The sequence below is a fragment of the Chiloscyllium plagiosum genome, unplaced genomic scaffold, assembly GCF_037043375.1.
Source record: "Chiloscyllium plagiosum isolate Xiang-an unplaced genomic scaffold, Cpla_swu_hap1 HiC_scaffold_30, whole genome shotgun sequence".
NCBI classification, from domain to species: domain Eukaryota; kingdom Metazoa; phylum Chordata; class Chondrichthyes; order Orectolobiformes; family Hemiscylliidae; genus Chiloscyllium; species Chiloscyllium plagiosum.
This window is the reverse complement of record NW_028270168.1, coordinates 24,412,548-24,436,744: the sequence shown is the minus strand read 5'-3', so window position 1 is coordinate 24,436,744 and position 24,197 is coordinate 24,412,548. Positions and strand designations below refer to the sequence as shown.

General features: G+C 40.3%; 1 protein-coding gene across 8 annotated transcripts in view; it reads right to left on the bottom strand.

Annotated features, from left to right (window-relative positions):
• LOC122563627 (fatty acid-binding protein, brain-like) overlaps positions 1-24,197 on the bottom strand; it is a 173,172-nt gene that overhangs the window by 56,632 nt on the left and 92,343 nt on the right. For all 8 annotated transcript variants that reach the window (XM_043717608.2, XM_043717603.2, XM_087976807.1 and 5 more), the window contains one exon: positions 5,856-6,025. In XM_043717608.2, the coding sequence (XP_043573543.2) occupies positions 5,856-6,000 (145 nt within the window). In that variant the 5' untranslated portion in view covers positions 6,001-6,025. The remainder of the gene's footprint in view (positions 1-5,855; positions 6,026-24,197) is intronic.

Here is a 24,197-nt window from a genome sequence, read left to right as displayed (position 1 = left end):
ACGTCGATTTTACTGCTCCTCGGATGCTGCCTGAACTGCTGTGCATTTCCAGCACCACTCTAATCTAGACCCCCATTTGTCTCTATGTCTTTGAGAAATGAGAGAGACTAGAATCAATAAAGATTGGAGTTAAATCATTGACACTAATTAAATTACCTTGTGGTTTAACTTTCCTCTGTTACTGCATTATTAATAAATTGTTAATGCTTTTGTTTAAACTATAAACTTGGTATCTGGTATCAGTTATGCAGAAAATCTCGTACGGGTTATTTTAAAAAATCTGATTGGGAGCCATTACAGCAATTTTGAGAGTCATTGAGTATTTTATTTAGGGTGTTGCAAATGTAAGGAAATTGAGTTGATTTGCTTTGACTGTGTTTCAGTGTCAGAACAAGCCGTACACGTCAATACGACCAGGAGAGATAGGGGAAAGAAAATAGAATACTGTAAAAGGTAGTAGTAATACCATTTCACAATCAGCGGGGTGCACTATAGTTAAGGAAAAATACCTTATTTTTAAAAATGGAAGTTTGATGTCATAAAAAGGAAAACAATTTATGCAAGCTAGCAGTTTGCTGCTCCTCGCTATGGAGTGCAGTGGCCTGTGAAACTCCCTAGATACCAAGGAACATACAAGGTGAATTAAGGAAGAAAAGGAAAGCTGATGCCAGATGTCAAGAACTCAATACTGCAGCAAGTTTAATGTGGAGAAAATACAGGGGTGAAATCAATAAGATATTTAAAGGTGGTAAAGAAAGGGCATGAATGAATATTGCTAAGTAAAATCAATGCATTAAGAGCAAGAGAAAAGTTAAGAAAAGAGTAGGACTCATAAAAGACCAACATGTAGAGTCAGTAGATGTGGGTATTTCTGTTCAAAAAATGCTTCAGCCTTCAAAAAAAATAAATGAAGGATGATGCCAGCATTGCAGTTGACGAAGTCTGTGAATGATGAAATGTGATAAACATAGAGAATGAGAAATATTAAAGATTAGCATCCTTAAAAAGTAGATAATCCACCAGTTCAAGATAAAATGTATTCCAGGCTGTTAGAAAAAGCTAGAGAGGAAATGGACACTATGACCCTAGTTTTCCAATCCTCACTGGGGTGCAATGCTGAAAGCTTGAAGGACTATTTAAAGAGTGGTCAAGGAATAGACTGAATAATTAGTCAGTCCAATTTTTGTCATTGGAAAAGTACTGGAATCAATTCTGAGGCATAAGATAAACTATAATTTAGAATTCTAGGCATCCAGTAACCAAGGAGAGTCAGCATGAATTTGTTAAGATCACAGGAACATAAGAAAAAGGAGCAGAAATAGGCCATTCAGTCCAACAGGTCTGCTCCACCATTCAATCATGCATGATGTGCTTCTCAATCCAATTCTCCTGCCTTCTCCTGGATCCCATGATCCTCACACTAATTAGGAACCTATCTATAGCTGTCTTAAAGATATTCAATGATTTGGCCTCCACAGCCTTCTCAGTCAACAAGTCCCACAGATTCACTGTCCACTGGCTGAAGAAATTCTCTCTCTCATCTCACTGTAGGGACAACCCTTTAGAACTCTGGGGGGTGGCTTCCGCTCCTAATCTGTCCTAACAGTCTTCTACGTCCACTCTATCCAGGTCTTTCAATATTCTGCAAATATTAATGAGATCCCCTCTCATCCTTTTAAACTCTAGCGAGTACAGACCCAGAGTCCTCAACTGGTCCTTATTCGACAAACCCTTCATTTCTGAGATAATACTTATAAACCTCCTGTGGATCCCCACCAAAGCTAGCACATGCTTATTTAGATACGAGGCCCAAAACTTCTCAGCATATTCCAAATGCAGTCTGACCAGAACCTTATACAGCCTCAGAATATTCTTGCATTCTAACCCTCTCAAAAGGAATACCAACATTGCATTTACCTTCCCAACTGCCAATTGAACCTGCATGTTAACTTAAGAGAATTCTGAACTGGGACTCCTAAATCTGTGTACTTCAGATTTCCAAAGTCTTTGCTCATTTCAAAAATAGCTTACACCTCTAATCTTCCTATCGAAGTTGATAATCTCACAATTCTATCAGCCACTTCTTTGCCTATTGTCCAAGTCCTCTGCAGCCCAATACGGATGCCTGTAGAACATTATTAGTCACTGGCTCCCATCCTGAAAAAGGACCCCTTTATTCCTACACACAATTCTCTCTCCACGGCAGTAACTTGCCCCAAGATCATGGGCTAATTTCTTATTTGGCAGCCTCCTATCAGCCACCTTGACAAAGGGCTACTTAACATCCAGATAGATCATATCCAGTGGCTCTCCTTTGTCAAACGTGCTTGTTACCTCAGAGAACTCTAACAGATTTGGCAGGCATGATCACCCCTTGACAAAGCCATACTGACTCAGCCCTATTTTACCATGCAATTCCAAGTACTCTGCAATTTCATCCTTATATTGCACTCTAAAATCATACAGATAACAGAGTTCAGGCCAACCAGCCTATAATTTCCTGTCTTCTGCCTCCCTCCCTTCTTAAAAGTGTTACATTAGTTTTTTTCCAGTTCCTGGGGCTCTCCCTGACTGCAGTGATTCCTGAAAGATCACTATCAATGCCTCCACAATTTCCTCAGCTTTCTCATTCAGAACCCTGGAGTGTAGTCTCTCTGGTCTGGGTGATTCATCCACCTTCAAACTTATCAGCTTACCTAATACCTTCTCCTTAGCGATGGCCAGTACACCCACTTCTGCCCCAACTCCCTTGAAATTCTGGTATGTTACTGGTGTCTTCCACCGTGAAAACTGATGTAAAGGTCCCATTCAGCTCCTCTGCCATTTCTTTGTTCCCCATTGCCATTTCACCAGCCTCATTTTCCAGTGGTCCATTGTCCACTCTTGCCTCTCTCTCTTACCTTTTAGATATTATATTTCATCTTTCCTCCACCCCAAAAATGCTTTTTTAGTTGTTAGTAACTGATTTTTAAAGGCTCTCAATTCTTATGATTTCCACTAATCTTCCCGAAATTTTATGCTTTTTCTTTTGCTTTTTTGTTGTAAAGATCGTGTTGCTGGGAAAGCCCTTATGAAGGGCTTATGCCTGAATCGTCAATTCTCTTGCTCCTAGGATGCTGCCTGACCTGCTGGGCTTTCCCAGCAACACACTCTCGACTCTGATCTCCAGCATCTGCAGTCCTCAGTTTCTCCCGTTTTTACGTTGTCCCTGACTTATCAGCCATGAAGACACCAGTAACATCCTTATCCTCCAATATCCTCTCAAGCTAGTTCGAGATGTTACTTACAAAGGCCACACACCATGAGGGATTCTCAATCCTGCTTACATAGGATACTGTCTGTATCCCTAACACTTTTTTTTTTGCTCCTGCCCACACAGGCTTGAATGACCTCCTATACCATGGTGCATTAGTCAGTTTTCCAATCCTCCCTATAGTGCTTTTTCTCAAGGACCAAATACTTCATAGCTGTTAGACAATGTCAAGAATGGAGGCTTCCCCCAATGCTAAATTCATGATCTCTCTGCCTGCTTCACTTGTAATCACACCCTTCCTGTCACTGACCACTGGCTAAATTTGAAGGACTTGACCAACACTGTGTGATTGTCTCCTGAAACCCAGCATCCAAGTAACTGTTCCCCCTGCCTGATGTGTTGCAGTGATCAAAACTTAGACTTCATCTCATCAGTTCTGAGCCAGAGTTTCTTGTGCAATCAACACTTGCTACAGATGTGGTGACTATGAACCATAGTGGAATCTACCAGTTCCCTTATCATGCAGATACAGAACAAGGAAGGTTGCATCTGACTAGGAGGATTGAGGAGGATCGTGCAGATGATGAGGTGATATACACGGAATTTAGCAAGACTTTTGATGATGATGTTTCACGTGTACTGGCCAAAGATTTTTAAAAACCATGAAATCCAAGTGACCTTAGCAAGCTAGGTACAAAAGTTGGCAGAAAACAAAAGCGAAATGACATTTTTTTTGTTTCTGAACAGAAGTCACACTGGATTCAAAATATTAAGTCTGTTTCTCCATTGATGCTTTCAGACCTGAGTTTCTCCAGCATTCTCTGCATTTAGATTAGATTAGATTTAGATTAGATTACTTACAGTGTGGAAACAGGCCCTTCGGCCCAACAAGTCCACACCGACCCGCCGAAGCGTAACCCACCCAGACCCATTCTCCTACATTTACCCCTTCACCTAACACTACGGGCAATTTAGCATGGCCAATTTACCTAACCCCTGCACATTTTTGGATTGTGGGAGGAAACCGGAGCACCCGGAGGAAACCCACGCAGACACGGGGAGAATGTGCAAACTCCACACAGAGAGTCGCCTGAGGCGGGAATTGAACCCGGGTCTCTGGCGCTGTGAAGCAGCAGTGCTAACCACTGTGCTACCGTGGGCGGCACAGTGCCACGAAATGACACGACCAGCTATCCTTAGTAGCCACACACGCAGATGACAAGCAACATGAATTCGACTGGGCGGCACAGTGGTTAGCACTGCTGCCTCACAGCGCCAGAGACCCGGGTTCAATTCCCGACTCAGGTGACTGACTGTGTGGAGTTTGCACATTCTCCCCGTGTCTGCGTGGGTTTCCTCCAGGTGCTCCGGTTTCCTCCCACTGTCCAAAGATGTGCAGGTCAGGTGAATTGGCCATGCTAAATTGCCCGTAGTGTTAGATAAGGGGTAAATGTAGGGGTATGGGTGGGTTGCACTTCGGCGGGCGGTGTGGACTTGTTGGGCCGAAGGGCCTGTTTCCACACTGTAAGAAATCTAATCTAAAGAAATCTAATCTAATCTAATCTAATCTAATCTAAACACTACTATTATAGGACAAGCCAAACAGAGAACAGCCAGGGAATTCCTAGAGGCATGGCACTCATCCACAGATTCAAATCAATAAGCACATCGACCTGGACCCAATATACCGACCACTGCAATGGACAGCTGGAACTAACAACCGGAAGCGGCAGAGACAAACCACTATAAATGCCAGAGGAAACAACACAGAAGCGCTTCACAGGAGGCTCCCAAGCACTGAGGATGTCACCCAGACAGGGGACGAAACATCTGCAACACAAATTCCCAGCTCGGCGAACAGAACCACAATAACAAGCACCTGAGCTACAAATCTTCTCACAAACTTTGAATTCTCTGCATTTGTTTCAAATCTCCAGTACTTTCCCTTTATTCAAGAGTAAAAGTAACTGAGTGCTTTTACAACTGGAAAACTGTTTCCCATCAGCTTTTCATAGGGCTCAGTTTTAACTCCTCTGCTTGTTGTGGTTATATTAAAAATTTGGATATAACTATAGGATGCCCTGTCCAGAAATTTGAAGATGACAAAAATTGGCCATGTGTTCGATAGTGATGAGGGAAGTTGTAAACTGCATGAAGATATTTAATGGAACCTGGGCATGAACAGCAGTAGCAGAGCTTTCGGATTTGTGGGGAGATTAGGAAAAACATTTTCATATAGGAATATGGTAGGGACCAGGAACTCACTACATGAAACGGTTGTAGAGTGAGAAACTCTCAACTGATTATAAAAGGTACAAGTGAAGTCCCTTAATCTCCAAGAATATGGATCAAATGCTGAAAAATGGAATTAAGCCAGGACATTCATTTTTCAGTAGACACAGTGTCGGTTCTTAATGTGCAATCAATTTTTCAATATTTTCTGATTTACTGAAGAGGAGTGTGCAAGGTTACATAGGGAAAGCAGGGGAATGACAGTACACGAATTTAGAAGGGCCCAGTCTGAGCATGGTCAAATGGCTAATTAATGACTAATCCCTCTCAAAAGACACATCTAAACAAATGGAAACAAAACAGATCATACCTGCATTAATAGATAGTTCTGCCAATTTCATGGGAAGTTCCGATGGACTGACTCCAGCAGGTGAGCCTAGGATGTCAGGCAAAGCATTTCTTCGGCCTGTCCGTCCTGACGTAGCAAAGTCCAGCACAGGTTCCACCTCAGTCATTGCAGCAAAATCTCACTTTTACCACCTGAAAATATAGAGTATTGAACATTTCAACAACTTGGTCTTCAGTATCTTTAAACATTCCAAAATGCTTATAAAAACAAAATTCAGACAATAGGGACAAATATAATCAAAATAAGCTTCTAGGATACATGTGAAAATACAGACAGAATTAGTAAAATGGAGGGCTTTAAGAGAGCTTTGCTAAAAGCTGTGCCATTCTAGAGTGAACAGAGGGAAGTAGTATGGAAAGGAAACCAAAGATGCAGGAGCTGGAGATACAAACAAAAACAGGGGACTGAATCACAAATCACAGACTTAAATGTTTAACAGCCACAGAATATAGAGGCACCATCTGTTAACAAGTGCAACCACTTCATATTGAATCCCCAGTCTCAATATGAACAGCAAAATTGTATTCAACATAAATCTGAAATGTCATGGCAGTCTCTGCTTTTACCATCAACTCGGGATGTCGGAAAGGAATGTGAGAGCATGCAAGGAGCAGTACCAGACACCCTTAAAATACACTGCCAAACAGACAAAGCTACCACATGGATCTCGAGGCATTCTTAAAAAGTGAAAGCAGCATGTTATAGACAGAGTTAAGTGATCCCACAAATGGATCAATTCAAAGTTGTGCAGTCCTCCTCCATCCAATCATGAATGGTAGTGGACACTTACACAACTAACTGGAGGAGGCAGCTTCAAGAATACTTCCATTTTCAATTATGGCAGAGCATAATACGTGTGCAAAAACAATATGCTGAATCACTTTCAACCATTTTCAGCCAGAAATACCAAGTGAATAATCGACCCTGACCTCTCCTTGAAGTCATCAACATCACAGACTTATTTCTCTGTCAATTCGATTCGCTCCACGTAATCAAGAAACAGCTGAAAGCTCTGAATACAGCAAAGCCTATGCATCCCAACATCACCCCAAATATCAAACTGAAATATGTTCTTGAGTACTTGGGGGAGGTGACACCACTCCATTCCCAACACAAGCAGTATAGATCCCTGCGTAACTCGTGGATGTCCTTCCCATCAGGACACTAATTGTGGCCTTTAAGTTTAAAGGGAATGGTACTGATATTATTGAAGATTAACCTTAATATGTTTATAATGCAAACAGATTATATTTTTTACTGGGTAATTTTAATCTCAAAGACCAGTTAGATCACCTCCAGTTTCATTTATAACTTAAAAAGGCCACTAATGTAAATTATCTTCAATCCAGGTTTTGAAAACACTAGTCTGGCAATAATCAACAGAGATGATGTAATTACTTTAGCTATTAATCATGGGTGGTTGTTAACCATTGAGATTATTGGGTTTATTAAAAATGCATCTGGTCATTATGACCAAAATCTACATGAATGGACATAATCAATCGCACTCTACAAATCTCAATGAGAATGTCTTTATTTTAAACTGTTTTCTGTCGATTCTTCAGCACTCCAAATGTACCTATTAAAAAGCTCACACCATCTGATTTGGAGCTTGCACTTTTAGAGGCATATACTCTCATTGTTCAGCCAAATTAACAATTCTCAAATTTAAAAACATATGCAGGTTCTCCAAAAAATATGCAGGCCATTTTCTCATTTGAACATGATGATTTAAAGAAATAAAAAATAAAAAAAAAAGGTGCCTTTTAAAGGAGTTTGCCCTCAACTGGGAAAATATCCCAGAACTGTATGTGAAGATTAGAAACATTCTCCCTGTGAGTGGCGTATTTTGAGTAATGTAGATTATTTTGTCATTTATCTCACCATGGGACATTGTTAGATTTGTCCCCATCACAAGTGACTCACTTGAATACAGTGAAAAGTTTTCAAGTTGCCAATTACAGCACCACCTTAGGCAGCAAGGTACCTAGGTACAGATTCTTTGGTGGGGGGGGGGTAGCTGATCGTGTCGTTTCGTGGCTAGTAACCACCAAATGACACGACCAGCTATCCTTACTAGCCGCACACGCAGATGACAAACAACATGAATTCGACTGGGACAACACTACTATTATAGGACAAGCCAAACAGAACAGCCAGGGAATTCCTAGAGACATGGCATTCATCCACAGATTCAAATCAATAAGCACATCGATCTGGACCCAATATACCGACCACTGCAACGGACAGCTGGAACTGACAACCGGAAGCGGCAGATTCAAACCACTACAAATGCCGGAGGAAAGATCACAGAAGCGCTTCACAGGAGGCTCCCAAGCACTGAGGATGTCACCTAGACAGGGGACGAAACATCTGCAACACAAATTCCCAGCTCGGCGAACAGAACCACATCATTTAAGAATTCTTTGACATTTAAAAATAGGACTTCGAATCTTAAGTGAGATTTAAAAGGGTGTAGTTTAGGAGGTTACAGGAGATTATTATAAACATAATTTTTCTGATCCTCATACTGTCATAACATAGACCATACTGTAACTGTTGCATAAGTAACTTGCTTTTGTGAATTAATGTGTGGATTGCATTTTGTTACCTTGCTGATCTCATGCACTTTGTCATATTTCAGAAAATTAAAGGAACTGGCTGTGAATCCTCCACACTATTTTCACTCCTAAACCTGATGTTTTTCTACATTCTTTATATCTGTCCAGTGCAACAGCCAGTCTTATTTGCATCCAGCTGATTATGATGTTGCCAATGAAACTGATCAAATGAATCATGCTGAAGGCAGCCCTCATTAGAGGTCAGTGAACAGCAGTACTTAAAATGTGCACTGAGGGAGAGTTTCAGCACAGGTCGTTCTGCTACAGTGTGTTTCGTTAATACGAATTGGCTATAACGAGATTAACAAATGAAGACATGTTTTAAAAGTTTATGCTTTAGAAACAATGTTGGCTATAATGCAATTGCATTGCTAACACAGTTTTATTGCACAATTTTTATATAGCACGAGATTGCACAAGAACACAACCATCGTGTTATAGAACAACTTGTACAAAGAAGAATGGGATTTTTCCATGTTTGAGAATATAGATCCAGAGCACAATATCTCTTCATTAATAGCTGAAAATCCAAGTTTAGTGGCACTGAATTTATAACTAGCTGAAATACTGTAGAGTATTCCATTTTCAAGTATCACTAGAGGCATGCATTTTAATTTCAGGGCATCAACAGTCTTTGAACTCAGCATTTCCAAGGGTAGGTCTCTACTAATTTTAACTGCTGGTCCTCTAATGTCCCACCAGCCAGGTGCTTATGAAATATTAAAGGGTTAATTTGCTCTGCCGACCTGCAGGAAATTGGATGACCTGAGGCTAGGTTGGGATATCTCTGTCTTACAGATAGGATGTAAGGAATTTACATTTCCATCTCTTGCCATTCAGAACTATTTGCATGGCCATTTCCTGGTTACAGTAAAATAATTACATTATTATCCCCTATTCAGGAATCAATAAGAACACTGCAGTTAAAATTGACTGTTCCCTGTGGTTAAGAAACGATTTACAACAGATTGGGCCATTAAGGGCTGATTTACATTGCATGGTTTCTGGAGACGATCAGGCCACTGCATTGTGTCTTGAGTGGCATGTAACTGGGGGCTGTGGCTGTGGGTTGTCTTGTGGGCATAACTGACTGCGATGTAAAGGTTTTGTATAATCATAGAATCCCTATAGTGTGAGGACGGACTGTTTCCTTGGTTCAGGCAGATCCCTTAACATGGCTTCGCAAGCATTGCAGAGTGTTAAGGGTTCCTCCATAGCTTGTATTTGCATAATAAAATTTTGCTCGTTTACAGAAGTTGGCGTATTGCAGTTGCATTAAGTGTGTAGGACTCTCAAGAGAAAGAACCTAACATCTGAATTTAAGAAAAGTAAAGCCACACTTTTCAGCAGCCACTCACTGGTGCCACAAGACGGAGTCGAGTCTTTGTGGGGGCCATAGGAACACACGTTTGCATTTCTGTTTTCCACAGTGATCCTTCTGCTGTACTCAGACTATGATGTAATGTTTCTCCAGGTTACCTAAGAATGTAGCAAATGTTTTACTCTAATTTTAATCAATAATTCCTGTTATTTTTCTTGTAAATTTTCTCTTTTAATGCTTTCCTTTCTTAAAGCAATGATTCATGTAGGGTCGTGATTCACAAGTTGTAACTTATGTCGAATATCACCACCAAAAGCCATTATTCAATGCCAACTTAGAAAATGCAGTTAAATTTCCTTAATTCATGTTCTGGGAGCAATTTAATCAGATTACATTCACAGTCCAATCCAGTGCAATCCTATCCTTGGTACACTTTTTAAAAATCTGTTCATGGAACATGGGTGCTACTGGCTAGGTCAGTCTTTATTGTCCATCCCTAATTGCTTGAGAAGCAAATCTTTGAGTGATGTTCAGAAGTAGGGACCTCAAATGATTTCCTGCCTTTTCAGTTTTATATTTAATGAGCAAGAAATACCTCCCAGAGCTTGTAATTAAATGCTAACATTTGTACAAAGTCATTTTCAACTGCAAGCATGTGGAGCTTCAACATCTCAAATTTGTTGCTTTCCCTATGCTTCAGCATGGGCATCCCACAGTTGCTAGTTTTTTTTAAAAAAGCATCAGAACCATATTCAGTTCAGTTTTCACCTTTGTGATGCTGGAGAAGCACAGCAGGTCGGGCAGCATCCAAGGAGCAGGAGAGTCGATGTTTTGAGTATAAGCTCTTCATTCTTGATGAAGAGTTTGTGCTCAAAATGTCGACTCTCTTGTTCCTCTGATGCTGCCTGACCAGCTGTGCTTTTTCAGCACCACACTCTTCGACTCTGGTCTCCTGCATCTGCAGTCCTCACTTTCTCCCAGTTTTCATCTTTGTCATTCATCAGTTGCAGCTGGGCACACAAACAGAATATCCACCAAATGTTATTTAATTCAAACCTTGAGGCTTTTTGATCGGACTCAGTTACATTTTGACAACAAATTGTTTGTGGCTCCAGTTTGGGCAGGCATAATGCCCTTTTATGAGAATGGAAAATTTGAGATAAGTGACATGACATTTGATTTTTCCATTATTTTTGCTAATGTTTCAACAGCCCATTGGAGAGTTGGGAGGAAGATTTTGCAACATCACACATTACAGCTCTTGGGATCCACAAAAAAAGTGCGTATTGTTGTAAATCAGAATTATTAACAATGCTGTTCTTATTAGGTATGAATATGGACAAGAGATTGAGGAGAATGGAATTGGAGAAAATCTCATTTTTCCATTTATTGTCATTTTCATATAAAATAGATATTAATTGGCGAGCAATCACAGAAACAAACTCAGTTCAATTCTTTGAGGAGAAAGTGAGGTCTGCAGATGCTGGAGATCAGAGCTGGAAATGTGTTGCTGGAAAAGCGCAGCAGGTCAGGCAGCATCCAGGGAACAGGAGAATCGACGTTTCGGGCATAAGCCCTTCTTCAGGAGGGCTTATGCCCGAAACGTCGATTCTCCTGTTCCCTGGATGCTGCCTGACCTGCTGCGCTTTTCCAGCAACACATTTCCAGCTCAGTTCAATTCTTGTCAGTTTGCACTGAAACTCCTTGATCTAATAATGTCAGAGTTATAGTCAAATGGAGACACTATTTCACCAACATTTCTGCAAAACAAGGTTCAGCTATATACAATTACGCAAAATGTATGCCAATTATGACTCGATGATGTCATGGGAATGCCTAATCATTAGGTTATGTTCCTATTCAAAACCCTATTATGCTCCCATAACATATACTTTGACAGAAGCTTGCGTTTGCTACCAATTGCAAATCAGTCATAAGAAACTGATTATATTTAATTAACATTCACTGCCACACACAGATACCAAGATGAAAAACTAAAACCTGGTAGGTGACTATTTGGCTCCGAACATTGGATACAATCAGCAACTAGGGACCAAAGCATGGTTCACTTTCGGCCTTTTGAAAATAGATGTAAATTGCACACTTCAGGTAACAATCTCACCATATTTTGACAGCTTTCACAGCTACCCAGCAGGATGAGAAAAAAAAGTGCACTATTCCAGAGATAAACATCTCCTGCAAAATATTTTGAATATCAAAATATTCAGTTTTTAAAAATCTGAATTCATTTTTGTTTGCCACTGTTTCTTGCCCTGGCTAGATTGCAAACATTTTAGATTCCCCAACATAGATTATGTTTTCATCTGAATCTATGAAAACCATTGTCTTTATCTGCATACGCATGACCAACAAATATATTGATGCAGATACTTGTTTTGTGGGAGGGCTTCAAGACCCTGGAACAAGTTTGATTACGTCACAGAACTACAAATCATTGAACCTAAATAGCACAGAATTATAAGAGTCTGGAAAGAACACTGAATTTCTCTCTTAAAAGGTATGAATTAAAGATACAGAGAGCACATGGACATAAACACATACAGAACATAGCTACATTAGGTAAGGACTAAACTATGAGTCAGCTCCTGGTATAACTAGGTTTAAAAAGTATGGCAGCATTTATTAACATATAATAAATATCATGTTACTTTGAAGTCAAAGCCTAAAGATTGTCTATGATTTTGTCATCTCCTCAACCAGTTTGTCTTAAACACCAACTCAACGTAGCATGAAATCACAACACAAAAGAACTGGAGGGGTAATTTTATATACTTTTCCCCATGATGAGTAGTATTATCTATGGTCAATATATATCGAAATCCAGACACAAAGTACTCAATTTCTGAACATCAAAACCAGAATGGCATGGTGGCTCAATGGTTAACACTGCTACCTCACAGCGCCAGGGACCCAGGTTTGATTCCAAACTCCAACCTCCTGTGTGTGGAGTTTGCACATTCTCCCCATGTCTGCGTGGATTTCCTCTGGGTGCTCTGGTTTCCTTCTACAATGCAAAGATGTGCAGGTCAGGTGAATTGGGCATGCTAAATCGTCCATAGTGTTAGGTGCATTAGTCAGAGGCAAATATAGGACAGGGGAATGGGTTGCTGTTCAGAGAGCAGGTGTGGACTCATTGGGCCAAAGAGCCTGTTTCCCTACTGCAGGGAATATAATCTAATCTAAAATGAATAGGTGGCAAACTGCTAATAGCAAACCAAATTTTCAATGTAGCCAAGGATATCGCCAAAGATTTATACAATGACTTTTAGACCTCCTTATCAAACAAAAACTGAGGCCACATCACAATGAACATAATACCATGTAATGCTGTGCTCTACTGTCACTATATTGCTGTGGGTCTATCAAGACTGCTGACTTGTCAGATAGAAGTTGCTTATAATATACAAATCAGGATCCTGTGAAGTTACATTTTAATTTAGTTTTGGCAGATGGAGGCCATTTCTTCATAACAAAAACTACCTGGGTTGGAACCACACTGGGTCCACACCCAAGAACAAATCCGACATCCCAGCCAAACCTTTTCAGTCGTAGAGGGTACCCAGAGTGTTCTGATAGCCTGTAATCTGTAGTCTACAAATTGGATTCAGGCTTTTGCTTTCCACTTGGCAATTCTGTGATGCCGACTGCTTCAGGTGAGAATTAAACCCGGGAATTAAAATAGCTAGAGCTTGCTTTCTGTTCCAGAATTTAAGCCTCACACTCACCTCAATCAAACCCTATCCCATGTTAAAAGCAGTACTATGCTTTTGTTTTCCCTGCCCCTATTATTTCTTTTACTGTCAAATATAATTTTTGTCCTGAGCAATAAACGTGGAGGGTAATGAAACATTTAATTGCTGGAGCTGCATTTTTTTGGGAGATGTAGACTCAATAATATACTTTTGTATGTAAAAAGCTTATATTAACAAGCATGTTAAATGCAGCACTCCCTCAAGTTTCTACAACAAGAGCCAGTAGATCGCAATAAATATCTTAATAAAACTTCAAACTGCATATATATAGGGAAAGTAAATGGCAGGAATATCAGTATATACAAACAAAAATATAGCAGCATATTTTCAGTGTAGAACCTTACATGCTCTTCGAAAAGAAAGCTACTGTTTCAATTTAAAAAGATGCTGATAGATTTGCTATATTAAAATGAAGGTGATGTTAGGTGACAGCCAGTCTGAGTTTCAAAAACCCCCATTGCAAAAGATGGTCAGTGATTCATTATATTTATTATAGTGTGCTGTAAAAAGGTAGCTATCATGTTGTGAGAATAACAGTATTGTATAATGTGACAAAGTGCTGGATCAGAATTGAACTTTAGATTCTAAGGAATGACAATACTAAATTAACATGAGCCACAGTATTCATAAGACAACCCTATTATCCCAGTTCATTATTCTGCTCCTGAAAAGAGAGAGTGCACAAAACCTACTCTCCTCAGTTTTGTACAATGGCATATTGTTTCCTACAATCTGACAAAGAATTCAGATTTGTGTCGAATTTGATAGGCATTTAATCCATGTTGGGCATACAATTCATTACGTTTTCTGTTACATAGAAGGAGGCAAGGTAATCAGAATGTCAGTTTAGACATTAGAGTTATTATTTGCTTGTACAGAAGCAAAACACTACAGATTCTGAAAAGTCAAAATAAAAGCAGAAAATGCTGGAATTACTCAGCACCCTGGAAACCTGCAGATTGTGGATCCTGCTGGGAAGTCAAGAAAACAAGTAGTCAAAAAAATGTCTTCAGTTGATGGTTGAATTACAATTAACAAAAACACAACTCTTTGACCTTTTAAAAAAGTGAAACACTGTTGAATCCTTGTCAGTGTGCTTTGCTTCTCAAAGGAAAGCTCTCTAAATTCCAATTCAAGGTCCACCCTTTCTTTTGTTGCATTACTTTAAAATTGTAGAAAGGTTAGTAATCAGGTGGCGAAACATATAAAATAAACATTAGCAGCCCCGAGGGGCATAGCAACATATTAAGACAGTTGTAATTATTTAAATTAAAATAATAAAAATAATAAAAATTTTAAAATAATAAATTAATAAAAAATAAAATAATAAATTACAATCTGGGGCAAGAAAGACTTGATCCAGGACCTTCTGGCCCAAAAGCCTTGATTGCCTAATGAGAGGCTTGTATTCATCATACTGCTGCATTAGCCAGGCATCAAGACAGCATTGTAACAGATAATTTCAAATCAACCAATTACTTAACTGTGGAGCAGGTGGGACTTGTACCCAGACCTCCTGGCTCAGAGGTAGGGACACTACCATGTACCACAAAACCCTAAAGGGCATTGTAATGTGGTATGTCGAAGGCCTATCTAATTAGTTGCGTAGAGGATAAACTAAGATTGAGTTTAATCGGAAGAGGCACATATTTAAGATGATGATGTAGTTCATTGCACAATAGCAGGAAGTACTGGTTACATTGACTAGTTAGATACAATTATCATGACTACCATAGAGATATACAGCACAGAAACAGACTCTTCAGTCCAACTCGTCCATGGCAACCAGATATCCCAACCCAATCTAGTCCCACCTACCAGCACCCAGCCCACATCCTTCCAAAACCTTCCTATTCATATACCCATCCAGATGCCTTTTAAATGTTACAATTGTACCAGCCTCCACCACTTCCTCTGGCAGCTCATTCCATACGTACACAACACTGAAAAAGTTGCCTCTTAGATTTTTTTAATATCTTTCCCCTCTCACCCTAAACTTATGCCCTCTAGTTCTAGACTCCCCGACCCCAGGGAAAAGATTTTGTCTACTTGTCCTATCCATGTCCGTCATGATTTTGTAAACCTCTATAATGTCACCCCTCAGCCTTCAACACTCCAGGGAAAACAGTCATAGCCTATTCAACCTCTTCCTATAACTCAAATCCTCCAACCCTGGCAACATCCTTATCAATCTTTCCTGAACCCTTTCAAGTTTCACATCATCTTTCCGATAGGAAGGAGATCAGAATTGCATACAATATTCCAACATTGGCCTAACGAACGTCCTGTACAGCCGCAACATAACCTCCCAACCCCTGTACTCAATACTCTGACAATAAAGGAAACCATACTAAACATCTTCTTCACTATCCTATCTACTGTGATTCCAATTTCAAGGAGCTATGAACCTGCACTCCAAGGTCTCTTGCTTCGGTAACACTCCCTAGGACCTTATCATTAAGTGTACAGGTCCTGCTAAGATATGCTTTCCCAAAATGCAGTACCTCACATTTGTCTAAATTAAACTCCATCTGCTACTCCTCAGCCCATCTTTTCAAGATCCTGTTGTAATCTGAGGGTAACCTTCTTTGCTGTCCACTACACCCCCAATTTTGGTGTCATCTGCAAACTTACTAGGTCTACCTCTTATGCTCGCATCCAAATCATTTATATAAATAATGAAAAGTAGTGGACCCAGCAACGATCCTTGTGGCACTCCACTGGTCACAGGCCTCCAGTGTGAAAAACAACCCTCCACTACCACCCTCTGTCTTCTACCTTTGAGCCAGTTCTGTCTCCACATGGCTAGTTCTCCTTGTATTCCATGCGATCTAACTTGCTAACCAGTCTCCCATGGGGAACCTTGTTGAATTCCTTTCTGAAGTCCATATAGATCATGTCCACTGTTCTGCCCTCATCAATCCCCTTTGTTACTTCTTCAAAAAACTCAATCAAGTTTGTGAGACATTATTTCCATGCACAAAACCACCTTGACTATCTCTAATCAGTCCTTGCCGTTCCAAATACATATATATCCTGTCCCTCGTAATTCCCTCCAACAACTTGCCCCCGACATCAGACTCACTGGTCTATAGTTTCCTGGCTTGTCCTTACCCCCCATCTTAAACAGTGGCACCACGTTAGCCAAACTCCAGTCTTCCGGCACTTTACCTGTGACTATCGAGGATATAAATATCTCAATAAGAGGCTCAGCGATCACTCCCCTAGCTTCCCACAGAGTTCAAGGGTACACCTGATCAGGTCCTAGGGATTTATCCACTTCTATGCATTTCAAGACATCCAGCATTTTCTCCTCTGTAATATGGACATTCTTCAAGATGTCACCCTTTATTTCCCTACATTTTATATCTTCCATGTCCTTTTCCACAGTAAATATTGGTGCAAAATATTCATTTATTATCTCCCCCAGCTCCATACAAAGGCCACCTCGCTGATCTTTGAGGGGCTCTATTCTCTCCCTAGTTACCCTTTTGTCCTGAATGTATTTGTAAAAGCCCTTTGGATTCTCCTTAACTATTTGCCAAAGCTATCTCATGTCTCCTTTTTGCCCTCCCGACTTCCCTCTTTAGTATACTCCTACTTCCTTTATCCTCTAAGAATTCACTCGATCTATCCTGTCTATACCTGACACGCTTCCTTCTTTTTCTTAACCAAAACCTCACACGATGTTTTTTTGCTCCATCACCACCTCATGCTAGATTCCTCCCACCAAAAAGATTGAGACATAATAAGGTTGATTGAAACCTGATCCAGTATAAATAGGTCAGCTGTTTCAGACCATTTCCTAATACAACAAACCACACTACTGCTGCCTCCACTTCATGTGGGGGTGGAGGGTGTGGTGCTAGGCCAGGGACACGGAAGTAGCTCTCTAACATGGGGAATCATTTGTATTGAACAGAGGACACTATGCATTGGTAGGTCAACTAGGTAATTAGATATACCAATCTGAATCAATTGGGAGCTGGCCCTAAATGAAATGCTAGGAGAGGTGACTTTGGAAGAAGATCTAAAAAGCTGAAAGAGTCAAATAGATGTGATAAGAAACTAACTTGGGTCAGATAGGACACAATATGAATCAGCTTTAAATCAAAGCCAATGCCTTTAGCCTTTCTGATGTTCAACTACTGCTCTTGCAAGTCTAAATGTTGACCAAGCAGTCTGACAACACAGACAGGGAAAGGCTGGCATCACTCCGTGTGAAAATTGAATCCATGCCCATGAAAAGTGCAGTTCAAAGTTTGTGAGAAGATTTGTAGCTTGGGTGCTTGTTGTTGTGGTTCTGTTCGCCAAGCTGGGAATTTGTGTTGCAGACGTTTCGTCCCCTGTCTAGGTGACATCCTCAGTGCTTGGGAGCCTCCTGTGAAGCGCTTCTGTGTTGTTTCCTCCAGCATTTATAGTGGTTTGTCTCTGCCGCTTCCAGTTGTTAGTTCCAGCTGTCCGTTGCAGTGGTCGGTATATTGGGTCCAGGTCGATGTGCTTATTGATTGAATCTGTGGATGAGTGCCATGCCTCTAGGAATTCCCTGGCTGTTCTCTGTTTGGCTTGTCCAATAATAGTAGTGTTGTCCCAGTCGAACTCATGTTGCTTGATATCTGTGTGTGTGGCTATCAACAAACGCATCGACCTGGACCCAATATACCGGCCACTGCAGCGGATAGCTGGAACTGACAACCGGAAGCGGCAGAGACAAACCACTATAAATGCCGGAGGAAACAGCACAGAAGCGCTTCACAGGAAGCTCCCAAGCACTGAGGATGTCACCTAGACAGGGGATGAAATGTCTGCAACACAAATTCCCAGCTTGGCGAACACAACCACAACAAAAGTGAAGTTACCGGCAATATGTTGACAAGGATATTATAAAAGGTCTAAGGAGAGCTTTTTGGGGGAAAGAGGGGAGGTGGGGTTTGCAATTTATGGAGGGAGAGCTTGGAAGTGATGTCATTGCTGGCACTGATGTAAAAGCTATTGGATAGAACATGAACCAATTGATGACAATAGAACAGGACGTTGAAGGAATGCTAAAAGCTTCATGGAAGGATCACGTGCGTCCTTTGCAGCTATAGTAGACCAAAATTTGTGACATTGACGAGGACCATTTTACTGCTGAGAGTGTGATGGAAACCTGGCTGCAGAAGTTTGTACAGATTTAGAAGACCGCTTCAAAATTCAAAATAGGCTAGGTACGAAAGAAATCTTAGGTTTTTGAGGGAAGGTGGTAACAATGTTTAAAAGTCCCTATAATGATGAAACCATTCATAAATGAAGGTTATGCAATTTGTTCTACTTTTTTTTTTAAAAAAGATTCATTGAAGGGCTGTAGACTTTGCAGCGTAGACACTGTGGTCATCACTGTCACAGCTCTTTGAAGAACTGTCCAGTTTAATTCCACATCCCAGTCTGTTTATCCTCTTGAAGAGTATGTCTAATTGTCTTTAAAAATGCATACCTAAGTCAGATTCCACCACACCACATAATAAATGTTACACAAATCATACATTGCTGGACTTATTCTAGACCTAAATCTCTTATTAGGTTACAGTCACAAAGTAAGGTACTGTTTTCTGATAATACAATCACAATTGTATTCCTGGTAAAATTCCCATATGGTGCAAATAGAGTCTTCTACTTTACTCAATCAAGGAAAAATGATCCAAAGGCATAGGATGAGTCAGAGTGAGCAAGATAAATTTGCTGGTAAAATTCCTGATGAAGGGCTTTTGCCTGAAACGTCGATTTTCACGCTCCTCGGATACTACCTGACCTGCTGTGCTTTTCCAGCATCACACTCTAAGACTCTGATCTCTAGCATCTGCAAGTATTCACTTTTGCTTAAAATAAACTTGCTGTCTAAACTAAATGGTGTTGCCATTTAGCTTGAATGTATATTAACTTTGTCGATCTTATTACAGGTATTATCACTAAGTCTTATTATAGTTTCAATCAAGTTTTAAAATTGACCTTTTTTGTAGTTATAAAAGTTTTTGCAAGTTTCCTGTTCATTGGAATCTAATTTTGTCCCCACTAACATGTCATTTGAACAAAACAGAAACATTACAATAAAATTGTACTATAAATGGGCCTTCAATTATGTTCATTTCTGTTTTTTTCCATTCTATGACTTTACTAAGAGTAGCATTTCAGTACAGTATTAACTGTTCCAAGTATCCCTGAACGTATTAATTATGATTGACTGTAGCCTGGGATTTTAGGATTATATTAATGCATGTTTTAAAAGCCTGAGTGAATTTTAAGTATGTGTTAGTCAGGTTTCTGGTTCTCTGTCCATTGGAGTTCTAGTCTTTGTCGTGGTGCTGGTACCATTATGAACCAGAAAACATTCTGGTCGGCAATGAAATAGCAATTAAGAAATTTTTTTCTTTAAATACTCAGATGGTTCCTCCACCAGCCAGTACCTGAATTACCTATTTGGGATTGCATTGTTTCACCAATGTTCTTTTCCATTGATCATCTCAAATGCACCATTCAAGAAAAAGTCAAATGCAACTTCGAGAGCGAGAGCAATGGAATAGAATTGCTGGGCTAATTCTAATAAAAATGAAGATGAGTTTGCAGTCTTCATGAGCCAATGAAAAACAAGAATGTGATATTGCAAACATTATTTTCGATCCTGCAGCATTCATGAGTTATTAAAAGGTTCAATTGACTGCTTAAAACATATGCATTTTTATTGTATCAAGACTCGTATGATTCAAACCTTAACAGCAAATCACTGACATAACGTATGAGTTTAGAAGATTGAGGGTAGATCTAATAGAAACTTACAAGGTAATGCATGACTTAGAAAGGATGGACGCTGGGAGGGAGACTAGGACCCGTGGGCACAGCCTTAAGGTTAGAGGAGGTCAATTTAGAACAGAAATGAGGAGAGACATTTCTTTAGCCAGAATGTGGTGGGCCTGTGGAATTCATTTACACCGAGTGCAGTGGAGGCTGGGTCGTTGGGTGTCTTCAAGGCAGAGATTGATAATTCCTTGAGAGATCAAGAATTTAAGGGCTATGGGCAGAGTGCGGGTAAGTGGAATTGAAATGCCCATCAGCCATGATTAAATGGCAGAGTGGCTTGATGAGCCGAATGGCCTTGCTTCCACTCCTATGTCTTATGGTGTATACAATAAATACTGTACATTGTAATACCCATTACATGAGAATATATGATAAAAAGATGGTGTTCTACATTGAAAAGCTCAATTCTAGTTATAATGTTTTCTTAGTTAAGCAAGTGAGGAATTATATTCTGTTGGATTGTGTGCAGTTGTAAAACACTTTTTGTAAGTAAGAATAGATATGTGGCCCAGTGAAAAAGGCGACCATGGATTTGTATCCCACACCAATGTAAACTTAGGATAACAAATGTAAAAATGCATTGAAGTAAAACAGTTTAAAACATTGCTGTCTTTCAGTAAAAGTATTTAGACTTGTAACTTAAAGAATGTAACAGGGCTATGTCATATTAGTTTTGTATGTTAGTGGTTAGTTTTGTATGGTTATTTTTCACTATGAATTTTGCAATTTGCTTTGGTATCTAATAATTTTTTTTTAGTATAGTAATATGGTAGGATCCTTGGAGGCCAAAAGGATCCAGTATCATCTTTTGAATTAACTTAGTAAAATTGCTTAAACAAAGTTATTGTAGGGTCACACATGATTCTTTTAATTAAAGGATATAGATACGTTTTGGTATTTTACAGAGTACTCAGATGTACCAACTGGAACATTTAGGATATTATTTACTGGAGGGTGAAGCAACAAATTCAAAGCAGATATATCAATTATTCTACTGGTGCCATATTACACTGGCAGAGATCTATGAAGTTGGTAAGCTAAGAGGGTCCAGCTTTCATAAAAAGCCATTAAAAAGGAGATATTAACAAGTGATATCAGTAAAATGAACTTATAGGATTGAGAGAAATTGATATCGGTTTAGTTATAACCGCACAAAGTACATTCATTGATTCATAAATTATAACACTATTCTGTTTTATTCAATAAAAAAAAAATACAGATTTTAGCTGAGCTCCATTTGGGAAAGAAATGCACTATTTTGTTGAACAGTAAAACCTCGATTATCCAAACAAGACAGACGAGGAGATATTTGCTTGGATAATTGATCGTTCGGATAACTGGAAACAAGTGGTAATTTATGAGTGCCAGTTATCCGAAAATTTCTTGGTTATCCGGCAATGCACATCATAAAGCCGTTTAACTGATAAGTGAATGCCGAGTTGCCTAATACAGGTTTTTACAGGACCCTGAGATCTTGTTTGGATAATGCGAAATTTGGATAACTGATGTTCAGATAATCTAGGTGCTACTGTGAACAGATTGAAAGTAACATACTTATGTTTTAAAATTATAGGGAAAATACGGAGACTCCCCTGCCCCCATTTAGCTTGTTCTCAATCATAAAATGAAAGCAAGCAAACCTCAAGGTCAAACTGGCGAGTCCTCCCAATTCTTTAAATTATCAACAACAGAGAAGGAAAAAAGGGAGTTCCTGCACTGAGAAAATATTGATAAACAGCTGGACTGTACACTGGAATAAAACAAGTAACTGTGGATGTTGGAGATCTGAAACAACAAGAATGGAAATTGCTGGAGAAGCTGAGCCTGTTCTGTGCTGAGCATCTGTGGAGAGAAAGCAGAATTAACAATAACAACACTTCAGACAGCTGGTCTCACTGCATCCTGAGATCTATTCTCAGTGCTATGCACCACCATATGCACACTCACAACCTCTATTAGGTTAAAAATCATACAACACCAGGTTATAGTCCAACAGGGTTAATTGGAAGCACACCAGCTTTCGGAGCGACGCTCCTTTATCAGGTGATTGTGGAGGGCTCGATCGTAACACAGAATTTATAGCAAAAATTTGCAGTGTGATGTAACTGAAATTATACATTGAAGAATTGATTGTCTGTTAAGCCTTTCATCTGTTAGAATACAGTGATAGTTTCACTTCTTTCATGTGTAAATCACAAACCCCTTTTTTTTTTAAAAAGTTGCATTCTCGGGTTAGCTGTTAACAATGGTGATAGCTAGACAATATGTTGAAGGTGTTAGCCCCCTGTGTTCTCTGTCTATGACCTGATGTTTAGATTGATTCCAATCTAAAAAGTAAAATAACAGAGTTTTACATAAATTCATGCAGTTTTTGAGCTCAGAGTTCGACATGAATCTGTGTGGTTTTTGAGCAAAGTGCAATGTAACTCTGAAAGTACCAAAAAAGTTCACCACACACAATATATATGTGTGCATGTGGGTCTTTGTCTGTCTGTGTGTGTGTCTGTCTGGGGTGGGGGTTGTGAGTGTGAGAAAGTGTGTGTGTGTGTGTGTGTGTGTAGTGAGTGCAGAGTGTCTTAAGTCTGTGAGGGGGTGCATGTGTGGGAGTCTGTGTGTCTACAAGGGTGTGTGTGGGTGTCTGTGTGCGCGTCTGTGTGTATCTGTGTCCGTGTGTGTGTGTGTGTGTAGTGCAATGGTGATCACCTGTAATGTGACATGAACCCAAGGTCCCGGTTGAGGCCCTCCCTATTGGTTCCAAACTTAGCTATCAGCCTCTGCTCAGCCACTTTCCTCTGCTGCCTGTCCCGAAGTCCACCTTGGAGGATGGTCACCCGAAGGTCCGAGGCTGAATGTCCTGGACCACTGAAGTGTTCCCCAACTGGGAGGGAACCCTCCTGTCTGTTGATTGTTATGTGGTGCCCATTCATCCGTTGTCGTAGCCTTTGCTCAGTTTCCCCAATGTACCATGCCTCTGGGCAAACCTGCCTGCAACGTATAAGATAGACAATGTTGGCTGAGTCACATGAGTACCTGCCATGTACATGGTGGGAGGTGTTCCCACGCGTAATAGTGGTATCTATGTCCAAAATCTGACACGTTTTGCAGCATCCACCGTGACAGGGTTGTATGGAGTTGTCCTGAGAGCCAGGCAGTTGCTACAAACAATGATCTGTTTGAGGTTTGGCGGTTGTTTAAAGGCAAGTAGTGGAGGTGTGGGGAAGGTCTTGGTGAGGTGCTCATCTCCATTGATAATGTGTTGCAGGTCACGAAGAACATGGCGTAATATTTCAGCCCCCGGGAAGTACTGAACAATGAAGGCTACCCTGTCAATTGCAGCCCGTGTCTGTCTCCTGAGGAGGTCATTACGGTTCCTTGCTGTGGCACGTCGGAACTGGCGGTTGATGAGTTGAACATTGTACCCCATTCTTGTGAGGGCATCCTTGAGTACTTCCAGGTGTCCGTCACGTTCCTCCTCATCTGAGCAGATCCGGTGTATGCGTAGGGCTTGTCCATAGGGAATGGCTGTTTTAATATGTTTTGGGTGGAAGCTGGAGAAGTGTAGCATTGTGAGGTTGTCTGTGGGTTTGCGGTAGAGTGTGGTGCTCAGGTGTCCGTCCTTGATGGAGACACACGTGTCCAAGAATGAGACAGACAGTCGAGAGTAGTCCATGGTGAGTTTGATGGTGGGATGAAAATTGTTGATGTCACTGTGTAGTTTTATCAGTGACTCCTCGCCATGGGTCCAGAGGAAGAAAAT